We start from the raw sequence: 23,758 nt of genomic DNA, 5'->3' as shown, positions 1-23,758 counted from the left end.
TCGGGGTGTGGGATAGTGATCAAACAGACTTTAATAACGAAATTAATCATTATAATATCTTAATATATATAAATCTCGTGTCACAATGTTTGTCCTCAATGGAATCCTAAACCACTTAACCGATTATTATAAAATTCGCACACCATGTGCAGTTCGATCCAACTTGAGAGATAGGATAGGTTTTATCCCGGAAATCCCACGGGAAAGGGAACTATGCGGGGTTTTCTCTGAAAACGCGGGCGAAGCCGCGGGCGGAAAGCTAGTATTATTATATAAATCTCGTGTCACAATGTTTGTCCTCAATGGACTCCTAAACCACTTAACCGATTATAATAAAATTCGCACACCATGTGCAGTTCGATCACGGGCGAAGCCGGGGCGGACCGCTAGTTGCTCTATATAAATAATTTTGTACCGAGTTCATCAGAATAGCAAATAATGGCCAGAGTCAATAATACCTAGTGTTCATTTGGCTCGTGGTCGGGCTTTGACGTCACTTTCATAAGGCCACCTCAATCTTCCTGTAATCTCGCGGTTACGAGACATATTAACAGTGTGTCCTGATTCTATTGTTGTTGGAGATACTGCACAAAATTTGTGAGTAATGTAGGTTTTGTATTTTAGGTAAATTTTATAGAATGTATAATATTTTATGACATATTGTAATATTTTCGTTAAAATATTTAATCTAATACACGTTTATTGAAGAAGAGTATTGAATGAAAATAAATTTTGCTTCATGAGTAAGAATCTATTAAAAATACGGTATAAGCAGTCCAACTGTACAGTGTGGTACAGTTTAAGCATATAATATGAAACTTATCTGATCTGTCATATACATATTAAACAATATAACACTATTATAATATAATATAGAGCATTAATGTTTTAAAAACAATTACGAAAAAATCCGTAAGCTAGCTCAAACAAGAAGCAAACGTAAAGAACAAAAACACAGCAGTTCAAACAGCATATTTTTCTCTTATCAGCGCGCCCTTCCTGCACCTGGCCTACATTTTATAGGTCCTTTACGACCACACCATCTTTGTTATTAATGGCTAATTCGTGTACTTTATGTACAATCGAGCAGAGATGATTTTCGCTTTTATCTCCAAGCCTCGAACAGTTACGGTATTTTTATACACAAGCGTACCTCCACGAATTCATGTTTTCAAGGTGTCGCAAACATTTTATAGCGATATAAAATATTGACTCTCTCCTTTCATCTTTACTTTAAGTATATCAGTTTAAGCGAAACCAACCATCTCCAGTTAAGTGTAGCTTTCAATAGGGTTGCTGGATTGAATAGTGTAGAGTGCTAGTGATTTGTCCTTGTTTTGCTTACAAATTTGAGGTTATAATGTCAGCAATCAGTTCTCATGTGATGAAGATTTCATACTTTACTCATCGATTTTCATTACGATTAGAGGTATTCAAAATTATAGAAACTTCTTTGAAACGGTAAAAATCCACTTTGTAATGCTTTTAAAATGGCTGCACTAAAGAAATATCAGTTGAAGATATTCGATGAGACAACTCATCCAAACGCATCGCTTGTCAATCGAATTTCTGTGGTGAGACAGTTCGACTCCACTCAACACGCCAATGCCTGAGGGAAAGCTGAAGAATGCAGCTAATTCTCCACGAATCTTACCACAATTATTTCAACTAGCTCTGCTACTATTTTCCATGAATGACTCAACGAAATTCATTATTCCTATCCAATAAAACCGTATTGATAATTCCCATTTAATTGGAACTGTCCATACGCACGACCTGTTTTTAGAGCGCCTGGCGATGACCCTTTCGCGTCAATTCATTAGTGATGGATGCACATGACAAAAATCCGCCCCAATTCTCAGTCAGCCAGTAAGTGATGGTCTTCGAAATTATATTATCACTGACTCTTAAACTATGGGGTTATACCTCGTTCGTTAGTTAAATGCTCTCGTAAAAGGTCGTTACGAACAGCTAGAATCCGTGATGAGAGAGAGATGACCGCTATTAAGTGAATTACCTGACTTTCTTTTGAATAGGTTCACTGCTTTAATGTGACTTGGCTTACACGAAGGTGGGTGTTGTTTCGCTTTGTGTTTAATTAATTTTCTTAGGTATCTATTATTTTAGGGATTTTATCCTAGTATTTAGTTAGACATGTATTTTATTTCCATTTATTCTGTTCCTTTACTGTAAAATTATTTTTTTCTATAAGCTTTCCGTATGAAAAACACTTTACTCATAGCTAGCTAGCGTGCTAACCTTGTTATAAGATTTTTAAGGCACACACGATTTATATCAGTCATACAATATAATCTATACGCAATAGAAATCTATTAACATGATCGACATCAAATATTAATAATTAAGAACACATGTGATCATTACACGTACACAAATTGTATACAATAGGTTTGCCAACAAAAAAGTTATTCCAAATAAAACCATTTTCATCATTGTCAGAAAAGCTTGTTTAAGCTGTCTTGCTTTTCTTTACTGTCGATGAAGATATCTTCGAAGTTTGTTTTCGTTTTATCCCCCTAGCCGAGATATCAATTTTCGGAGTAGAACACATAAGAGGTTCTATACTATTTTGTGAATCAACTTTCGAATTAACTGATAATTCTGAGGCAACATGACTCAATGAAGCGGGATAACAAGTGGACGTATTTTCACTAATATATTTGGATACGTCAGTAGAACGTAGGACACTTCGTTTATTTCTCATGATATCTGGTTTTGGTACAGAGTCACCATCAGATTTATGTTCTCTTGCATCTGAAACAAAGTTATCATTGATTAAAATACAGAGCATGCGAAAACATTACTATAAACATTACTAAAATAATTTATTGATTAACTTCGTGATAATAATGATTTAAAAATATCTACTGGGGTTTGCCTAATTTTATAACCTGACTTTACTTTATTATTAATTGATACTAATACACAGAGGCCGTAAGTCAAAACCAAATGTAGATTGTAGACATACAATTAACGTAAATATTTAGACTATGGCTTTCAAATATGTGTTTTTTTGTACCTTCGGTGCTAGCAAGCTTAGGCAATTAAATAGATGGCGTTCTAGACCTAAAGGGAGAACAAGGTGCTGATATTATTTCGTCCTCACAAAGCTCTTGGTCAATGTCATGTGCATCAGGTTTTTTTATACGTGATTTATTCGTTTCTGACGTTTCCTGTTCCACTATCACGCTTAACTCTTCACTTTCGACGCAACCGCTGGCTCCTGAAGACCATTCCGTAAAATTATCAGAGTTATATAAACATCGGAGATCATATATCTCTGGACTACTGTGTTTTTCTACTGCATTTAATTCTACTGATTCTTTGTCAATAGTATCAGATTTCGGGGCATCACAAGGAGCCCTCTTCGATCTGCCGATATAATTTCCTTCATTTTTTTCTCTAACTCCTGATAAAACTCTTCTGGGTCATCGTCATCTTTTCTTTTAGGTACCACTTCAATATTTAGCTCTGGTAAATATTCACTCGAGTCAGTACTGCTGCGTCGCTCTCGCGATTCTGATGAGGGAGATAACCCTGAAAGTAAATGAACAATGATTTAGTTATTATACCTTTTCTTTATTTTTCCGATCGCATTGGAATCACTACATAGTATAAAACAAAGTCGCTTTCTCTGTCCCTATGTCCTTTTGTACGCTTAAATCTTTGAAACTACGCAACGGATTTTGATGCGGTGTTTTTAATAGATAGAGTGATTCAAGAGAAAGGTGTATATGTATAATAACATCCATTAAATAATGGAGAAGTACTGTTATTTTTGAGGTTTCTATTGTGATGCCGTAAATATAATTACATTTTTTCCGCTTACATTGCAAACGCAGGCTGAACCCTACCCTACCCTAGTTTTATCAAAATAATGTACTAAGTATTGAAAAGGTCTACAGAAAAGTCCGTGATGGTATATTATGTCTATCTCTTATGGATAACCCACAATAACTTCTTTTTGTCATTTACTTTTTACGACAAATAATGGTTAATTTTCGAAGCGATTTTAACCAATACAGCATTAATCCTTAACCGATTAAATACCTTCAATTCATTTCTTATCTTAATACTATTATAAAGGCGAAAGTTTGTATGGATGTTTGTTACTCTTTCACGTAAAAACTACTAAACCGATTACAATGAAATTTAGCACACATATAGAGGGTAACTTGGATTAACACATAGGATAGGTTTATCCCGGAAATCCCACGGGAACGGGAACTATGCGGGTTTTCCTTTGAAAACGCGGGCGAAGCCGCGGGCGGAAATCTAGTTTAATATAGATCTATAATATTTGGGGCATTTCGTTACCAGCACTCTGAGTGATGACGAGGATATAGAGAGGGAGAGAAGAAATCTATCAGTTAGGGCAAACATGATAATAAGAAGATTTAAAAAATGTAGTAGGAATGTCAAAAAGCTATTGTTCACAACTTACTGTCAGTCATTTTATACAAGTAGCTTATGGGTGAAGCATACACGAAAAACAATGAACACATTTAGAGTACAATATAATAATGCATTCAGGATGTTCATGGGATTGCCACGTTTTTGTAGTGCATCTCATATGTTTGTATTATACAGGGTAGATGATTTTTATGCTATAATAAGGAAAAAAAATTTTTCAATTAGGGATAGAATTAATAAAAATGATAATAGTATTTTAAAAGTTCTCAATAATGTACATAATTTTATCAACAAAAAATGGCTTGTAACTCTTAAATCTAAAAATAAGTATATGTAGTTTTACTAACACTAGAATAAGTACTACTAACAATATATGGGCAATGCTGCCTGATACAAATAAAGAAATAAAATAAATAAAAAATATATGGCCCTTTACACAGTCTGATTTAGGATAATATTTTCGAAGATATTACAGATTTAAAAATTGCGGGACGTAGCGTTTGCGGCGGTACCGGCCGGCCGCCATTGCACCCGTGCGAAGCCGGGGCGTGTAGCTAGTTTATATATAAAGAATAGTTTATGAGCAAACATAAACTACAAGTATCTTTTGCACATGATATCCCTCATAGAAGTGGACTTCATCACAGGGCCGTAGCTAGTCGAATTTGAGGTAGGGCAGCGGTTCATCATCATTATCTCCAGCAAAAATTAGCCATAAGAGGTTAAAAAATAGCTAAGTACAGGCTTCTATTTTGATAAAATAAATATTGTCTCAACTTACTTGGTTCCTCCTCAAAATATTTTCTTGCCAAATACCACTTCTTTCGCTCCCAGTCTTAATTACTTAAGCGCGACATATTTAATTAATAGAGTTTTGTTTGATTTAATAAGTAAATGAGACACATTTTGTTATCGTGTTTAAAAAAAATAATCTTGAAGAGGGTAGACGTGAATTAAAAGAATTCTAATTACGATGATCTGGGATCGGGAGTTGCCATTTGAAAAAAAAAACGAAGAAGAAGAAGAATAATTACTTATATACATTTTCATATTAATAATTTCAGTGCTTACATTTTTAATTTAAAGTTATACGACACCTCTATGTAGGTATGTCAATTATTTAACACCATGAAATGTTACGAATAAAGTAGTTGGGACTTAGTACTAGGTACTACTAGGTGATTCACAAAAACCGACAACTACGAGTCATATTCCTTAAACTATACCGTATTTTGTTATTCAGTTTATGTATTTAATATAAAAAGCAACACCTCAACAGACTTAATGTAATTTAGAAAAAACGAATTACGTGATCCTTACGAAATATAAAAGGGGCGCGCAGATGTATTTGCTATGTTGTTATTGTCAGGCGTTTATTTGACGAATTTCTAGTAACACATCGTGGCCGTGGGGCCCGTGGGTGACATTATTGCTTATTTTCTTTAAGGATATGAGGGTTTTTATGAAGAAAAATTTGATGTTTTTTTATCTAAATACTGCTTCGGAAATGTAGTGAAACACACTCATTAATAAAAATCAAATTACTGTGTTTTATTCTTACATTGTGAGAATAGTAAATGTACAAAATATTGATTTTAGAATAATTGGATCAATAAATACCGACTAGTAACACAATCATTAACCTCCTAACTCACCTAAACTTCAAAGAAAAAAGTTATTTCAACTACAATGACCTTAGATTGATCCAGGCTAGATTTAGTAGGGATGACCTAGATGGCAAAGCAACTGCCCTGACGTCGGTCGTAAATTGATTTCAGCGTAACAACTTATGAATATTGAAATTCATAGGTACAACGACGTATAGTTAAGCCGTCCCGACTCAACGAATAGGGTCCATTTGAACGATGTCCCCATTTGCCGGGTCATCAACGAGCAATAATTGAATCGGATGCCCAGTAGACAACGGACAGGGATGAAATACCTTCAGACTTGTTTGCTACGTAGATGGATCACATGCAAAGGACATATTCACATGGGCATTTATATAGGGCTAGAGGATTAAGACGTGGAATCCTGTATTGCCGGTATTGCGGAATAGTATTATAGTAGTAATAGAATAGTAGTAGCGTCTGCAACATCTTAAGTGTTCGTTAGATGTCAATTCTATTCTAATTGCTTCCTGTGATTGGCTTTGGTAATGTTTCAATAATACGTTTTAAGATTGTTATTGCTAATTTTGATGACTTATTTTACTAGTGCATAAACTTATAATTTCTATTATTCATGTTATTAAGCAATAAGCATGTAAGTTTTTACGTAAGTTCCTGCTAAGAATAATAATCATTGTAAAGTATACTTAGTGTATATCATATACAACACGGCATCAAAATATTAATTACTAGCTTTCGACCCGCGGCATCGCCCGCGCAGTCAAAGAAAAACCCGCATAGTTCCCGTTCTCGTGGGATTTTCGGGATAAAACCTATCCTATGTCCTTTCTCGGGTATCAAAATATCTCTATACCAAATTTCATGCAAATTGGTTCAGTAGTTAAGGCGTGATTGAGTAACAGACAGACAGACAGAGTTACTTTCGCATTTATAATATTAGTATGGATTTATCTGGCATATAATATTGAGTTGACTCTTTTAACGTTTGTAAGCGGGAATCGCTTTGTGAAAAGGGGTGTGTTATGAAATGGTATAACTGTCACTTCGTCGCAAACTATTAACTGCTGATGATAGATTTTGGTAGTAATAGATTCGCTTTGAATATCACAGCGAATGATTCATAGCATTTATATACGACTGGATTGGACAACTCCATTAAGGCTACACGATACAATCAATGTGATTTGGCATTATGCTTTACATTATAATTATAATGGATTAGTAATGTAATAGTAGTGGTACTAAAATAATAAATAATGGATTATTTATTATTTTAGTACCACTTTTTTATTTCAAAAGGAATGTTATTTATTTTATACTCACACTTTAGGTTAAACGTATTTTTAATCATTAACTAACGGTCCGCCCCGGCTTCGCCCGTGGTACATATTTACGTTTTCTCTACATAAAACCATCCTCGTACTTCAAGGAATATAATAAAAAAAGAATTATCGAAATCGGTTCAGCCGTTCTCGAGTTATGCGCTTACCAACACATTTTGCGATTCATTTTTATATATAAGAAGATTATCTTGTAATTATCTGTTAGTAGCTACTATGTCAAATTATGAACGTATTTCTGTTTGTACGAAGTTTGTGAGCGAAACATATTTGTTAATTCGTCATTTTTATTGTCATCAATATTGTAATATAGGTTAACCTCATGATGCTGTACATCATTAAATAATATATAAATAATTTTGGTTCCTTTCATATTCAGAGGCTTAATTATATTTCCCATATTGCGTAAATGATTTTATTCATTCGATAATTTAGTTCGGAATGCGTAAAATGAAGAATTCCCGATATTGCAGCATTCCGATGTGGAGTTCGAATTATAGATATTTCTGGTGAAGTTTTGCTTAAATTTATTTGAATATTTTATAATTTAAAAGGGTGTTAAGAGTTATAACAACACGTTGTTAGAAAATAATCATTGTGCAAATTAAAAAACAAAAAAAAAACACCTGTTACAGGAGTTCAAAATCCAACCTTAGTTGCGTGTAGTTGCGTATTTCTCATTAGGTCTTAACATATTTTTTGTTATTTTTTTTTTTTTTTATTTATTTATTTATTTCAGGTAACAGACAATAAATTGTACAGACCCATATTATAAATACCTTACAGACTAACATACATATCGACGATGAAGTGTCAATATATGCTAACTACAAAAACTACATTTTTCAGTAGATAAAAAAAACGTTTTATTTCTTTTTCGTTACCGTTTTTAATTATTATTTTAGCTTACGTTCATTATCAAAGGATATTACATATCATGGAATCATTTATTAAATGTAACTTCACAGCTTTTTAAAAAAAACATGCAGATATTAGATATTGCTTGTAATTGTATTTAAACAGGAAGCCGTATTTTTTAGATACAATTTATTGCCAATATACTCAGAAGAAATTGTTCTAAAGATAACAACATTTTTTTATTTTAATATTAGGTTTTTGTATCAATACAATTGTAAAATGTTGATTTAAAATCCTGTCACTACACGTGATTATGCTCGAACATTATTTCAATTTGTTCAACTTCATATGGACGAGATTTTCTTGCTGCTTTGGTTATAGTGACATAATCACTTGGAACGTAAATTTCTTTGTTCGTAAGTTGGCGTTCAAGTCAAGAAATATAAGAGCACAACAGCGTCGAAGATTTACTCATCTTCACGGACGGGTCCAAGACTGAAAATGGCACGGGTGCTGGGGTCTTCTCTGAGGACCTAAACATTAACATCTCGCACCCCTTGGGATCCCGTAAAACAGTATTTCAGGCTGAATGCCTAGGACTTCTACTTGCAGTTTTAGCCATAAATCATAATCAAAAGGAATGTAAAAACTTTTCGATTCGGATCCTATCATATGCAAAGTATAGGATAGCAAAGCAGCACTCATGGCAATCAAAAGCCATGAAATCACTTCAGGGTTAATTCTAGTGTCACCTAGCCCTAACTAGGGTAGGTAGGTATGTGATCTGGGAAAGTCCCTAGTACTACAATGAATAAAAGGACACAGTAACTCATGAGGAAACGATGCTGCTGACATATTAGCCAGAAGGGCATCTGAAACACCGGTCATGGGACCTTTTCCAATTATACCGCTACCTGCAAGCTGAATCCGGGTGATGATTACCCAGCTCACTAGCACTGCAGAAAAAGCAGAATGTTCAAGCAGATCTGACTGCAAGCATGCCAGAGAAGCCCTACCAAACATTGACTCTAGACTTGCACGTCCGATTCTCAACCTACGCAGAGTGCAACTACGTGTAATAACAGGGACCCTCACAGGGTACGGCCCCTTCAACAAACATCTCTTTAATTTAGGGATCACAGACAGTCCGCATGCATGGCGTCCGAGGAAACGGCAGCCCACGTCATCATGGAATGTACGGGGGTTGCGGAGTACAGGGCAAGACACCTGGGGTCTCCCTGAAGCCTTCGGCAGCCCTCACAAGCTGCTTGGCTTCATGTGCTCGGGTGGTTTCAGTTTTAGCTGGTTTCCCCCACCTCCCTCTCTCACGCAAAATAGGCGCTTGACCTCGAGTTGCGGAGAAATGCCCGTATATTATTATAAGTTGGCGTTCAATGGTGCTATGAACTGAATCGCATTCCATTTGCGTGTGACTGGGTTCTAAAAACTTTTGAGTTATAGTAATATTATACTTTTTACTAAAATATAATAGTGCGTTCGACATAACTGCGTTTTGATTTTGGTAAGTGCATCCGTCAGAAAATATAATAATAGGCAGCTGTTGGCTAACACAATGCTTTTCCAGGTAATTAATTACAAACGAAACAAAAGTGCTAGACGTCAGGTCAGCAGCTGTTTCGTCAAACCAGTAATATGTACATTGCTTAGTAATTTAATTGACTCTACGAACAATTTGTTGGTATCTTTACGCGCATAATGCGATGGTAGTTTTGGAAAAGCACCAAGAAACTCATCAAGAATGGCAATTTTTCGATGGTTTGTTGAGTTTGATGGAGAAGCACGTGTTAGAATACTTTCTTCTTGGTTTGAAAGCATGCCAAACTCTTAACCCAGGAATAAACTGTAAATGAGCCCAAGGAAAGCGTGCTTAAAAACATAGAGCGGACGCTTCAGGGTGTAGTTAGAATATATTGCCAGCAAAAATGACGCAACTTTTGTTATAAGGTATTGCTACACTTTAATATTTGCTCAAATTGACTGTTTACAGAGAAATGACTTTTATGGGCCTATGTATTACTCTATTTTAAGTACGAAAATGCTATAAAACGAAAATCGCTAAAATGTTAGTTAGGAGGTATTGATACTTCATCGTCGATATAATAATTTAAAACTAAACTAAATTAATACAAAACTAAGAATATATTAAGCACTACACTATACACAATTCACGGCACTGGCGGTGTCATATTGCGCTGAACGGGCTTTGGCTGGGTGTTGCGAAGCCGCCCGCGAAACCGCCGGAACACAACACCACGGGGCCAGAACTCCTCGCTCATGAAGGTCGACAGCTGCTCGCTCGGTACACGCACAACAAATGAATTAAAATTCAAATTGTTGCGCGGCTCCAGGCGCTGGACCCTCACGATAAACTTGGTCTTCACCCGCACATACTCCACTACATCAGAAGCTTGGGTAGAGTGGTGCAGGCGGGACACGTACAGCTGCGTCGTCGGTATGGCGGGCCGCAGCAGGTGGTTGTTACCGGTCGGGGCGGTACCGCACTTGTTGGAGGAGGGCTTCTTTTTCTTCTTCCTTTTCTCTACCTTTGTAAAGCCTTCCTCATCGAGTGGATGACTATTCGCGCTCGACAAGGGTGCCGCACGGCGCGGGGAGTCCCTGTGCTTAACGGGATCTCCATCTCGGGTGATATCTTGCCGCTTTACGGGAGGCTTGGCGGCAGCGGCCGCGTAACCAGCCGGTGTCGGGTTGGCTACACGTGGCGGGCTCTCCGGGGGAGGCGCGGGTCGGGCGGGGCGCGGCGTGACGCGGTCGACGGCCGGCGGCGTCGTCAAATTCGCTGACTCAAAAGTCTCACGTTGCGCTCCACGACGTGTGTTCACATTTGAAACCTCCGTTGACCTACATAATGAAATTGAATCGCGCAGGGCGACGACCTCATTACGCAGCTCGTTGATGGTGGATTGGGAAGCTCCAAATTTGACCTCCATCTCCTTTAGGGCCGTCCTTAAAGAAGTGATATCCTTAAGAAGGCGGGTGACGTCGACGTGGTCGAATGTGACGGGAGGCAGCTTACGCAAATCCTTCGCCACGAAAGTCGGCACGTCGTCCGGATCGGTCTCCTTGAACACCTTGATGATGTCCCGTAGACTTCTCTCTCCCTTCTCGTCCCTCCTGCGAGACGGCATCCTATCGGCCATATTCAATGCCGAAAAGAGAAGTGATTTGGCGTCACGAATCTCTTCCTCCGTAAAATTGCTCGTGCAAAGTTGTTCTATGCTAACTTCATCCATGACATCCAGCTGATACTGCAGGAATGCCAGGACTTCATTAGGCACAAGCGTAGCGCTCATTGTTACGAGCGAAAACTTCGATAATAAAAAATATTAATTATTTATTATGAATATTCTGCACAGCGCAATGCGTCCGCTTTGGAGCGCGCATTGCACTAGACTCTTTTTGTATGTATATTATGTAGGTATATTATCATTCTATCTGGATATTACTTTATTATGTATTGTCTTGTGTTTTTATTTACATATTCTAATTATAATACATATATAATATTTACGAACTGCCTGCCTGCGAACTGCCGCTCCAAGCACTACAGAGAGGGGCCACTGAAAATCAGTGTTCTGCTATTCGGATAAAAAGCTATTGAATTTCAATAGTTGTAGAGCACTTGTAGAGCTTCATAAGTTAACTAAACTGTAGTTATTTTGAAAAATTTTGTACTTCAGCCATTGGTGTTTCCTTTTAAGGATTCCTTTTAAGTAAGTTTACATATTTTATAAACAACAACGAAATATTAAGTAATTGTATAAATTTATATGAAAAAAAATAACATAATATGCTTGCTGCTCATCCCGGCTCCGCTCATGTGGACCATAATTTGTATGTTTTTAAATTTTTTGTATTTATTATATTAATCTAAGCAGATAAACCAAAAATCACGAAAGCTTAGTATGGAATCAGATCGTGCTGAGTATGAAAATTGTCCTGAAATATTTATTTATTTATCACTAAAATCGATTCAGCCCCTCTTGAGTTGTAAATGGTGTAGCAATACTTTTACAAATATACAGACGTACGTCGTACAGTACAGTATTTGTTGTACGTAGCACGCTTGCCTAGTTTTATAGGTAAACTTCATACGTATCGGCTCCTACGTTTGTCCGAACTTTTGCCAACTTTTTGCGAACGCCCCAGTTTCCTTTACAATATCTACGGTTTTATTAACGCAATCGCGTCTAAACGACGGACAATTTTCCCTTTTAAGTTTCAATGGAAAATGTCCTTGCTTTGTGAATAGCGAATTATATCAAATTTGATTACGCATGGGGATAGTTCAAATAGCATAATATGGATTAAATTATGTACCTAGCTTTTGCTATAATCATAATATATGTAGCTATCTTAGAATCATATATTAGTTATATTATATTGAGATAATAATATTGGTATTGAGGTCCATCGATGTTAATTTTAGCTCTTACTCTTACTTGTAGCACCTTTTTTTTAAGTGGGGAAATCTTCCAAAGATACCCACGGCCTCCGGGGAAGGAGCCGTGGGTTATGTCGGATTCCTACCGAGTAAAACCCCACTGTGTTCCGTCGAGCCGCTTTAATGATGGGGCCGCGGGTATTGGTTGGAATTCTTCCGCGCCTAAAAACGCCTTATGTGTTTGGCTTATGATGAAATTCTTAGATGGAATACTGTTGTTCCCATTGCCTAAGTCTTTCACGCGTAGTATATAAAGGTTATTCTAGAATGTGTTTTTCAACATCCAGAATCTTTGTGGATAATTAATAGTTGCGCTGTCTCTCGCCATTGTTTTAAATAACAGGAGCTGACGTAAAATTTATCTTCAGCTCTTTAATAATAATCTTTTTAGGGTTCCGTATCGAAACGGTAAAACGGGACCCTATTACTGAGACTTCGTTATCTGTCTGTCTGTCTCCAGGCTTTCGCATTTGGCCGGTTTTTTATTATGAAATTCTCGTGCCAAAATGTTCGTTACCATACTCCTCCGAAACTCAAGAATGGACCGATTTTCAAGCAATGTTATGTGCCTATTGGGTAGAACAACGTTTGTATTATTATTCTAGTATTTATATGAAAATGATCTTAAAAATAGACAAAGATTGTTTATTCAAGTCGATAGTTGAATAGCAACGTTTGACCATATTGTACTCGTTTAGTAATGCTCAGTTCAATATATCATGAAGCCAGCTTGTACCGGCGGTTGGACTCGGATAAAGCATTAGTTTCTGTTTTACGTGCGGTCTGCTTAGTATTACGTTTGTTTACTTCTGTATGAGGTGCTATTTAATTTGTTAGTGTAATATTTTGAAGCATTGATTGTCTTGTTTTTTGGTGCAGAGGGTGAATAGCCTACAGTAACTATCGGAAAATGACCCTAATTCGTGTTATAAGAGGAACATCAAGAGAAAAAGCATAGGTACCTACGTGAATTTCGGAACACAAATATTACGGTTCAAAATACCTTGGTACTAAATATAGGAATTATTGTTAGAATAAAGTATTTATTCTAACTATTCATATTTAGTACCAATTATACTTGGTATAATTGGTACTAAATATGAATAATAAATACTTTTTTCTAACAATTCCGATTATTTGATATGTAGATATTATTTGAAAAGGTTTTTCCGTACAATATTTTTTTAACTAAAATGAGTCAACTTTTATTCATGGTCGTCCATCAATCATTTGACCGTGGCGTCCAAAAGTTAAGCAAAATAAGTTTATTGGAAGTTCTTAATAATGACTATTCAAGAGAGATTCAGCTAAATTTGAGAATGTCAAGAAATCGACAATATTCCGAATTCTTTAACCAGCTGTACCGCGCGGTTTCACCCGCGGAATAACTCTCGTACAAAATCAAGTACATACCTATTTCTATTGTCTATATTCCTGTAAAGTTTCATACAAATCCGTTTTAACGTGAAAGAACGACATCCATCCATCTATACTTACAAACTTTCGCGTTTATAACAATAGGATAACTGCTAATAAAGCATAACTTTTATAATGGTTATTTTAACCTGTTCTTCATTTCTATATCTTTTATATTATCTTTTATATCTTTTATCTTTTATAATGTTTATTGTAACCTGTTCTTCATTTATAATGGTTATTGTAACCTGTTCTTCATAGTAAAATATTGTTCATTCCTATGATTCCGCTGCATCTAGTCTGTTGCTGTTCGTATAAATAATTAGATTGTCGACTCGTCGGCATTGCTAAACGATTTAAGGGAGGAGCGAGGGGCAGTTAATGGGTTTTTCATGAAATCTGTTACTTCCTCTGAGATATAAATTAGAGAGATGACATAAACAGTTAACACCTAGGTTTTAAGTAGTAAAGTAGGTATATAACTATTATGGTTCAGTTAGTGCAGTGTATTTTTTAATGAATTCTCTATGTGAATACATATTCGGTCAATTTTTCTCCTGGAGAAGTGATTTTTTTCTGTAGTTAAATAATATTGTATATTATGAGTAAAAAATCGTGTAGATCGGTAATGTTCACATTCTAACATCAAAAATGGTACAAAAACGCACACAATATTAAACGTTAAAGTAAGATGATTCGATTATCGTGAGCGAAAAAAAAACAACTTAAGTCAAATCTTTTAGCCACGTTTCAGCCGCTCCAGCGCTTTTAAACTATATAGGTACATTTTTCTACTTATAATATCATTGCCTACGTGTTTGTATGAACTTGATGCTGCATTGAATTACACCTAGTTTAGCCTAATTTGCATAACAAATAGAAGATATTATGCACACCAATTAATATTTTGCATTCCTATTGTATCTGGTAGGTATTTTTCAACAAAAATAAACATTTTATTTTTATTACGGACGAAGGTTCTTTTATCAATAGAGTAGCCATGTTATTGATGAGAGAAACCTCAAAGTGACGATGCTAAATCAACTGGTAGCATTTGCATTAACACTGGGGTACGATTGAGTTCTGTAGCAATTACTACTGGCCATTGCAGCCGAAATTCAATATGATTGACTCAAATCTATGACGAGGGAATTGTGATTAAAGTTCGTAAGTGTTACGTGTAAGTGTTAGTGTTATATTATGAGTATGTTTTTCAATCTTAATATACTATTATAAAGGCGAAAGTTTGTATGGATGTATGGATGTATGGATGTATGGATGTATGGATGTTTGTTACTCTTTCACGTAAAAACTACTGAACCGATTACAATGAAATTTAGCACATATATAGAGGGTAACTTGGATTAACACATAGGATAGGTTTTATCCCGGAAATCCCACGGGAACGGGAACTATGCGGGTTTTCCTTTGAAAACGCGGGCGAAGCCGCGGGCGGAAATCTAGTACATCCATACTAATATTATAAATGCGAAAGTAACTCTGTCTGTCTGTCTGTTACTCAATCACGCCTTAACTACTGGTGCAATTTGCATGAAATTTGATATAGAGATATTTTGATACCCGAGAAAGGACATAGGCTACTTTTTATCCCGGGAAATAGGTTTTATCCCGGAAATCCCACGGGAACGGGAACTATGCGGGTTTTTCTTTGACTGCGCGGGCGAAGCTGCGGGTGGAAAGCTAGTCATAGAATAAATTAAAAAAGCACCACAAAGACGCATGACTGTAGTATGGGAAGATAATAAAGCATTACTATAAATAGTTTATACAAATAATATTGTTACACCAAATACCAAATATTTGTCGAACCATCGATTCTTATAATTATAGAACCTAAATATATAAATAACAGAGATAATGACTTTATTTATAATCCACCTATTTTAGTCACTTTTCAAGCGTTTATTAAATATCGTCATATTTTACAAACATCTTTTATTTACCTTTATTAATTTCATAATAACATCAAAGAATAGGAGCAATTTTTCCTCAAATAGCCTTACTAGTTAGCTGTCAGATTAAGAACACCCACACACACGTGGGTGCAATTACGAACACACAATATTGAATATACACAGCTACAAATTCGTCAAATCCATCATGCAAATGATCTCAATGCAATATGAAGCCCAGCTTTACTACCTGAAAAACAGTTCTTACTATCTTAGGAGCCTGGGTCGCTCTTATTTGTAAAATGTTTTAAGTGGAATAAATGATTTATTTATTTATTGATTTATTTACTAACAAATGAATGCTTTGGACGTCCATTGTCCTAACTGAAGGGTATGTAGGTATTAAACACCTGAAAATAGGGGACGGCACGTGACATGAACACCGTAATGAAGGAAATCAATTTCATTGGACAGAAACGTGCTTATAATAGTGATTGACTGGTGGCGAGGTCACTGTTTTGTTCGGCAAGGGACTGAGAACGATTCACTAATAATGGACGATTTTAAGCTTCATTTGCCGAGCTTCTAGAACGTTCGGGGGCAAAGGTCGCTGATTAATATACGTATAGAAAAGTCATAACAATCCTACGCAGTATGGATGTATTGTACTAATAATGCCATTAATACAATTAGTGTTGTAATTGGTGTAAAAATTATAATTAATTAAATGTAAATTGGCTTACGTTTACCAATATGCATATCTATCTATACTTATACTTACGATTCTCTAATTTGAGATTGATTTTGAAACTGTACGCTAAATCAATAGTCTAAAACTGGTCGCTTAAATACACCCTATATATTATTTTATCTTTTAAGATTACTCACAAACAACTTAAATTATTAATAATTAAAAGTAGTACAGTTTGCTTAAAAAATGGATTTTCCTGAAAAGGGTTCCGAGCGGCAAACATACGTGGTTGCAAAGTGAAATTCTAAAGGTACGTCTCAAAATCTATACAATCAACAATTTTGAAAAGTCCCAGACACAGGTCCCAGATAAAAACGACATGAACTAACTATAGTGTACCTACTTATTATTTAATAATTATTATAGATCGATATGAATATCTCACAATGGACCGTTCACTGTAGAGATCGTCTCCGATTCTCGTAGCTTTTTTTAACGTACATAGGTAGAATTTCGGATGTGGGGTAATTTGCGACTACAACTCCAGTGTATCATTTTATTGCTATATTTTAAAATCAATAATGATTTACGCAATAATTTCTCATTATTATATTAACCCCATCATTCGGTTAACAATGCACTATACATTATTTTAGAATAAACTAGGTTTCCGTCCGTGGCTTCGCCCGCTTTGTCTAAAACATAATAAATTATACTAAAACCTTCCTCTTGAATCACTCTATCTATTTAAAAAAAACCGCATCAAAATCCGTTGCGTAGTTTTAAAGATTTATGCATACATAGGGACATAGGGACAGAGAAAGCGACTTTGTTTTATACTATGTAGTGATGATTTATAAAGAGTCTTTGAAGTAAATTTCTAAACCTAATATTACAAGATGGAACGTAGGTGATACGTTTCTGCGACGTTGTTAATTCCTTAATAGGCCTTTTGATCTCAGCTCTCTGTTATCCGGCACGGAAAATCTTCGACACATATAGGTTTAATTCATTTATTTTGATTGCTGTTATATTTTGTTTGATATAATATATTATTTAGGGACTAAAAGTTTTATTAGCAACTGGTTCCGGCAAAATATGTGTTGCTATGTATTTTCCTTTGTTAATACGTTTTAAGAGAGACGTTTGAATGTCAATCTCAAATTAAAAATAACACTGCAAATTGAACTTCTTTTAATACTTGAACTTCTTTTAAAAATAACACTGCAAATTGAACTTCTTTTAATAGATACTTTAATATCTATGTACTTAAAATGTTATACCAGTTCCATCATGACCAAGAAATATTTCATTTAAGATAAAATACGAAGTTGCGTTGACCAGCTAGATTAAATAATATATTTCCAATATTTCACAATAACTGAGAGAGCTCTGCATTTTCAAGGAAATATTTTAATCTAACATGTGATCGGGATTCTGATGTGCTTTAAAAAGCATCCGTCTTGCGGTATTCATATCATATTTCTTAGTAATAACTAGCTGACTTGGAAAAGTCCTATTCCGGTATAATCTAATCAGGTAGCGATATTATGTTGTTATGAAATATTCTGTTCAATCAATTCTTCGATCTACAAACATTGTGATAGGAGAATTCTATATGTTACTAGCGGTCCGCCCCGGCTTCGCCCGTGGTACATATTAACGTTTTCTCTACATAAAAACCATCCTCATACTTCAAGGAATATAATAAAAAAAGAATTATTGAAATCGGTTCAGCCGTTCTCGAGTTATGCGCTTACCAACACATTTTGCGATTCATTTTTATATATAAGAAGATTATGTTGATTAAAAATAGTACTGGCTGTACTAGCAGACGTTGTTCAGCTCTATTGTCCGCTTTTCATGTTTTCTTTCCATAAGAACCTTTCTTTCGCCTTAACAGAAACGTCAATAAATATTGCCGAATTGGTCGAGCCACTCTCGAGTTGGCTATTCATTATATTATAAAGATTATGTTAATTGAAAAATGTAGAGCGTATAAGATACGTTTAACGGTGAAGATTATGACACCAAAATACTAAGATCTTATTTCAAATTTGATACTTACTTTGAATATTCACAAACTTTCAATAGTGGCATGAAACAGATGCAATGTCAAGATATTTACCCGCATATGTTTTGGGGCTTCCCAACGGTTCAACAAACATCCCAATTCTTTGTCGGTTGAGCCTGGCCTATTTCGCATTTTGTGAGTATTTCGCCACGCACGACCTATTATAACTTTTGACACAAATGCAGTGGAAGTCTATTGTCCGCGCGAATTTTAATTAACAATCTCAACTGCAAGTAGTATGTAATTATCTCGAATAAAAACCGTAAATGCAATCTAAATTTTATTTAGATCGCGTTGAATAGACAAAAGAATGCACGCTTTTAGTTTTATAATGTTGCCAGCTTTGTGAATTTGTATTAAAATATTGTGTGCCGCTGACACTGTTGTTATTTATGAGTTCTTTCAGTGTCTTCGTTGGGTTTTTATTAAAAGTTTTAGTGGAATCTTTCGAGTTTAGTACTGCGTGTAATAACTTTTAATATCTTTGACAGGGTGAATTGAATCAACGCCTCAGCGGAGACCATAATGTGTTATATTTTGTAAGATATAGGTACTGGAGTCACATATTTTTAGATAACTTTCAAGTACCTATGATCTTCGGAAAATATGTATTGTAAGATAAAGTGGTTTGATATGATCTCCCTATGTAGTAAAGTAAAAGTAAAGTGAAGTCCCATGTCCCCAAGTGGGGTAAGGGGCATCTGCCTCTTACCATCTGCATTATACATCTGTTTCACTGGTCGATTTTCTTTAGGGACAAGTTAAGTTAGACAAGGTGATCAGTCTTCCGTGTCCTACCAGACCGAGACCTTTTTTTTTCTTCGTCTCCACCGGGAATCGAACCCAGGACCCCTTGGTGCTACGCTCACGCGTAAAGGGTGCTTGAGACAAGAGTTCATTATAACTACAATATGATGTTACTACGCAACGAATAAATTAACATTGTCCTCAGTTAATATTCATAAAACATTATATTTAGAGAACCATATAACACTTACAAAGGAACACACGTGTCTATGACTTCAATTATACCCATTCTATTACAATGAAATAATACAAATAATTCAAACTTGTTGGAAAATAAAGAGAAATCCCTTTTGAATTTCGCTAAACTCATAAACTAAGACTTATTTAATACATAGTTCCTTGCGATTACACGCGCACAAAGTATTCGAGAAGCTGAAGAATGCCCGAATAACTTTTATAAGGATCCTTCAAACTAAGTTTGTGGTGATTGCTCTACACTCTGCACAATCGTTGATCTTTATATTTATTTATTTTAGTATATTTTTGTTATAACCGTTTATATAACTGGTTAACGTTAGACTGTAATTGTCAAAAGACCACACTTCAACCGAGGTGACCATGTTCTGGAACTGTCTTCAGATCTTTATTTCTTCTTTCTTCAGATTGAGAAAAACAGCACAATACATAATAAAGAGTACCATAACTATTCAGTTTTCTTTGAAAAATTACTGATTATAAAGCATACCAAATGAATCTTGTTATACATTCAGAAATTAAAGAGTCTTTACGGCACATTGCTCAGATCAATTCGCCCTTAACCACGCTCGCTGTAAACTGTTAAACGTTACTATTTTATGAGATATATAAGGTTAAAGGTATAATTAATCCTTTATTACGTTTAAGATCCGGTATGAATTCGGAATTAATAGTATAATATTCATGTTTCGATTTTACGCCAGTAGATATTATGCATAGAAACTAAGGACTTTTTAACGGATTTGAAAGTGCTTCTTCAAGGCCGCGTCATGACTATACCGCCACGTCATGGAGTAAGGCGACGATTATGGTATCTTTAAATCATACCAAAGCAATTTCACTTCTGCCACCTGTGCTCGGAACACGCTTTGTTTTAACCCAACGTTTCGAACACTTAATAGCGAGCGTGGTCACGGAGAGACTAATATTAATTCGAAATTAATATTATCAAAACAAGAATTCACTGAGAGTGTAACCGAGCCATAATAAGGATGTTCTTGTGAGCATTGTGCAGAAATGATTTGGGGTTTAGTAACAAGTCGTGATTTTTGATTTGAAAAGTGATGGGTCTTCCACAATTAAAGCGCTCCCGTAATTAAAAATCGCAAGTTATCCCTGTTTTTAGAGCTATTGTTGTTGACAGGCAATTTTATTCCTTAATTGGTCTCCTTCTATATGCCTTCTCCTTATAATCATAAAGGACAAGCAAAGGATGACTGTTTTTAATTTAATTATTTCAGTCTAATGGAATTTATATGAAATCAAAGTACTCGTTCTTATTACAGAGTGAAGCTCAACGTTTAATAATTATTTTACAATGAAAAACACCAGTTTCAAAACAGTAAATAATAGTGTTTGTTAATCCTGAATCACAAATAAGTATTAATCTATTCTGTTTACCTATTTTAAACTATTAATAGGAAATATTTATCCCTGTCTCTAGAAAGTATTAAATAATAAATACTATAATGTAAATGTGGTGTGCCACAGATGCAAAAGCTCTTCAGTTTTCCCAATTTACTGGGATAAGGATTCGATGGTGAGTTATGGGATAATGCCGAATGCGACTATTTTACAATGTTCGTGTGAAAAGATTAGCGATGGAAGCAATATTTAAATATGAAGAGTACATATTTTGTTACCTACTAGATTTCCGCCTGCGGCTTCGCCCGCGTTTTCAAAGGAAAACCCACATAGTTCCCGTTTCCGTGGGATTTCCGGGATAAAACCTATCCTATGTGTTAATCTAAGTTAACATCTATATGTGTGCTAAATTTCATTGTAATCGGTTCAGTAGTATTCGCGTGAAAGAGTAACAAACAAGCACACTCACAAACTTACGCATTTATAATGTAAGTAGGATTTCGACTATAATGTAATTATTTTTAAATTATGTTAACAATCTTATACGAGTTCAAATTATTGTTACGCAAAGTTCGTTCACTTATCCGAAGCGACTGGACTTTTGTTTGCACATTGCGTAGATCTCAGAATCGCATTGCTGATGAAATATATTTTTTTGATATTGATCATGTAAATCTATCAAAAACCACGATAGCTATGTTTGAAAAGGTAGGTTTTAATTATCTTGATAACATGAATGAAACAAGAAAGTAACAGATAATTTTAAATAACAAATACTAAAGACGTAATCCATACTAATATTATAAATGCGAAAGTAACTCTGTCTGTCTGTTACTCAATCACGCCAAAACTACTGAACCAATTTGCATGAAATTTGGTATGGAGATATTTTGATACCCGAGAAAGGACATAGGCTACCTTTTATTGCGAAATATGTACCACGGGCGAAGCCGGGGCGGACCTCTAATAAGGAATATATTATAAATCAGTATCACCAATTTAATATAGGTAGGTACTTTATCTTTATCTATTAAATTTATATAAACTCAAACTCAAACATTTATTTATTCAATTAGACTTCTTCGAGAAGCACATTTGAAACGTCATTACATATTTTTAACATTTACCACCGATTCGGAAAGCAGTATCTACGGAGAAGAACCGACAAGAAACTCCATAATTGCTCTTTTAAATCATTTCAGTATTACAATTTAATTTTACAAAATATGTAGGTAGTTAACTGTACCTGATGGGGTCACGGACGAATTCTACCTATACCCGTGGCCCCGTCGTTGATGCGGCTTGACGGAATACAGTGGGGTTTTGGTCGGTAGGAATCCGACATAACCCACGGCCCTTTCCCCGGAAGCCGCGGGTATCTATGCAAGATTTCCCCACTAAAAAAAAGGTAGTTAACTGTACAAAATATAAACTTCTGAAACCACTCTTCAAAACTAAAAATCTATATTTTAATTCTTATCTTATATATAAAATTCTCGTGTCACAATGTTAGTCTGCATACTCCTCCGAAACGGGTGGACCGATTCTCATGAAATTTTCTGTGCATATCGGGTAAGTCTGAGAATCGGCCAAAATCTATTTTTCATATGTACCACGGGCGAAGCCGGGGCGGACCGCTAGTATAATTATAAAATACATTTCAAATAACAAGCACATATCAAATACATCTGTACTCTCTTCCTAGCTTCACCAATAAAATAAATAAAACAAAGGCAGATTTCAGCTGCAGTCGTTCGAAAGACATATTTTTATTCAAGAACTCGAGATTTCCGTGAGTAAAGGATCCTACGTATCCTTTATCGTAAACTATATGCAAGTCAGATTTGTTTACGATGCTTGCAGGCGATTTATAATATCTATTCTGTATAATTTTGGTGTTATTGTATCGAAATTTTGCTACAAAATTATATTCAAATACCTAATTTGAAATATTTTCTCTTATTTTATTTCAAATCAACTCAAATGCTACGGTTGTTTTTTTACATCTTCATCTAATCATGTTATCAACTTAATTTATAGCCCTTGGTACAATTTAAGAATATATTTTAATGATTTTTAAGTGGCTAGATTTTTCTGCACTTGTATTAAGATAATAACTGAAAAAATGTTATAAAGAAAAACAACCCCGGTGAATCTAACGATGAGGAGCATAATATATGGAGCTAAAAGTATATTTTATATAGAGATAGCACACTCAACAATGTTTCAAATAACTTACTTAACGCAAATTAAATCAGTGAAAAAGTTTTTAATTTCCAAACCATAACACGAGCCATTATTTTTGTTAGATCCTCTCTAAATTAAACCCACGAAATATAAGCCAGGGCTGTAACTTTGTCTCGATTTGTTCAAATGTGGATTTGAGATCTAGTTATTCATCATCTTCCTTTAATCTTTGTATATATAAAATTCTATTGTCACAATGTTTGTTACCATACGCCTCCAAAACTGCTGGACCGATTCTCATAAAATGTTGTATGCCTATTGGGTAGATCCCAGAATCGGCTAACATCTATTTTTCATGTGACAA

The 23,758-nt window shown here is 35.2% G+C and overlaps 1 protein-coding gene across 1 annotated transcript; it reads right to left on the bottom strand.

Annotated features, from left to right (window-relative positions):
- Positions 1–10,388: 10,388 nt before the first annotated feature.
- On the bottom strand, positions 10,389–11,690 carry LOC149910885 (uncharacterized). Its single transcript, XM_090102821.1, has one exon. It carries the CDS (start codon positions 11,593–11,595, stop codon positions 10,450–10,452), a length of 1,146 nt encoding a protein of 381 aa, XP_089958947.1. The 5' UTR covers positions 11,596–11,690; the 3' UTR covers positions 10,389–10,449.
- Positions 11,691–23,758: the final 12,068 nt, after the last annotated feature.

The sequence above is a fragment of the Colias eurytheme genome, chromosome 1, assembly GCF_061535395.1.
Source record: "Colias eurytheme isolate Ceu_HAF_F1 chromosome 1, ilColEury1 Martin Lab GWU primary, whole genome shotgun sequence".
NCBI classification, from domain to species: domain Eukaryota; kingdom Metazoa; phylum Arthropoda; class Insecta; order Lepidoptera; family Pieridae; genus Colias; species Colias eurytheme.
Note: the sequence above shows the minus strand (reverse complement) of the source record. Positions and strands in the feature narration are given on the sequence as shown.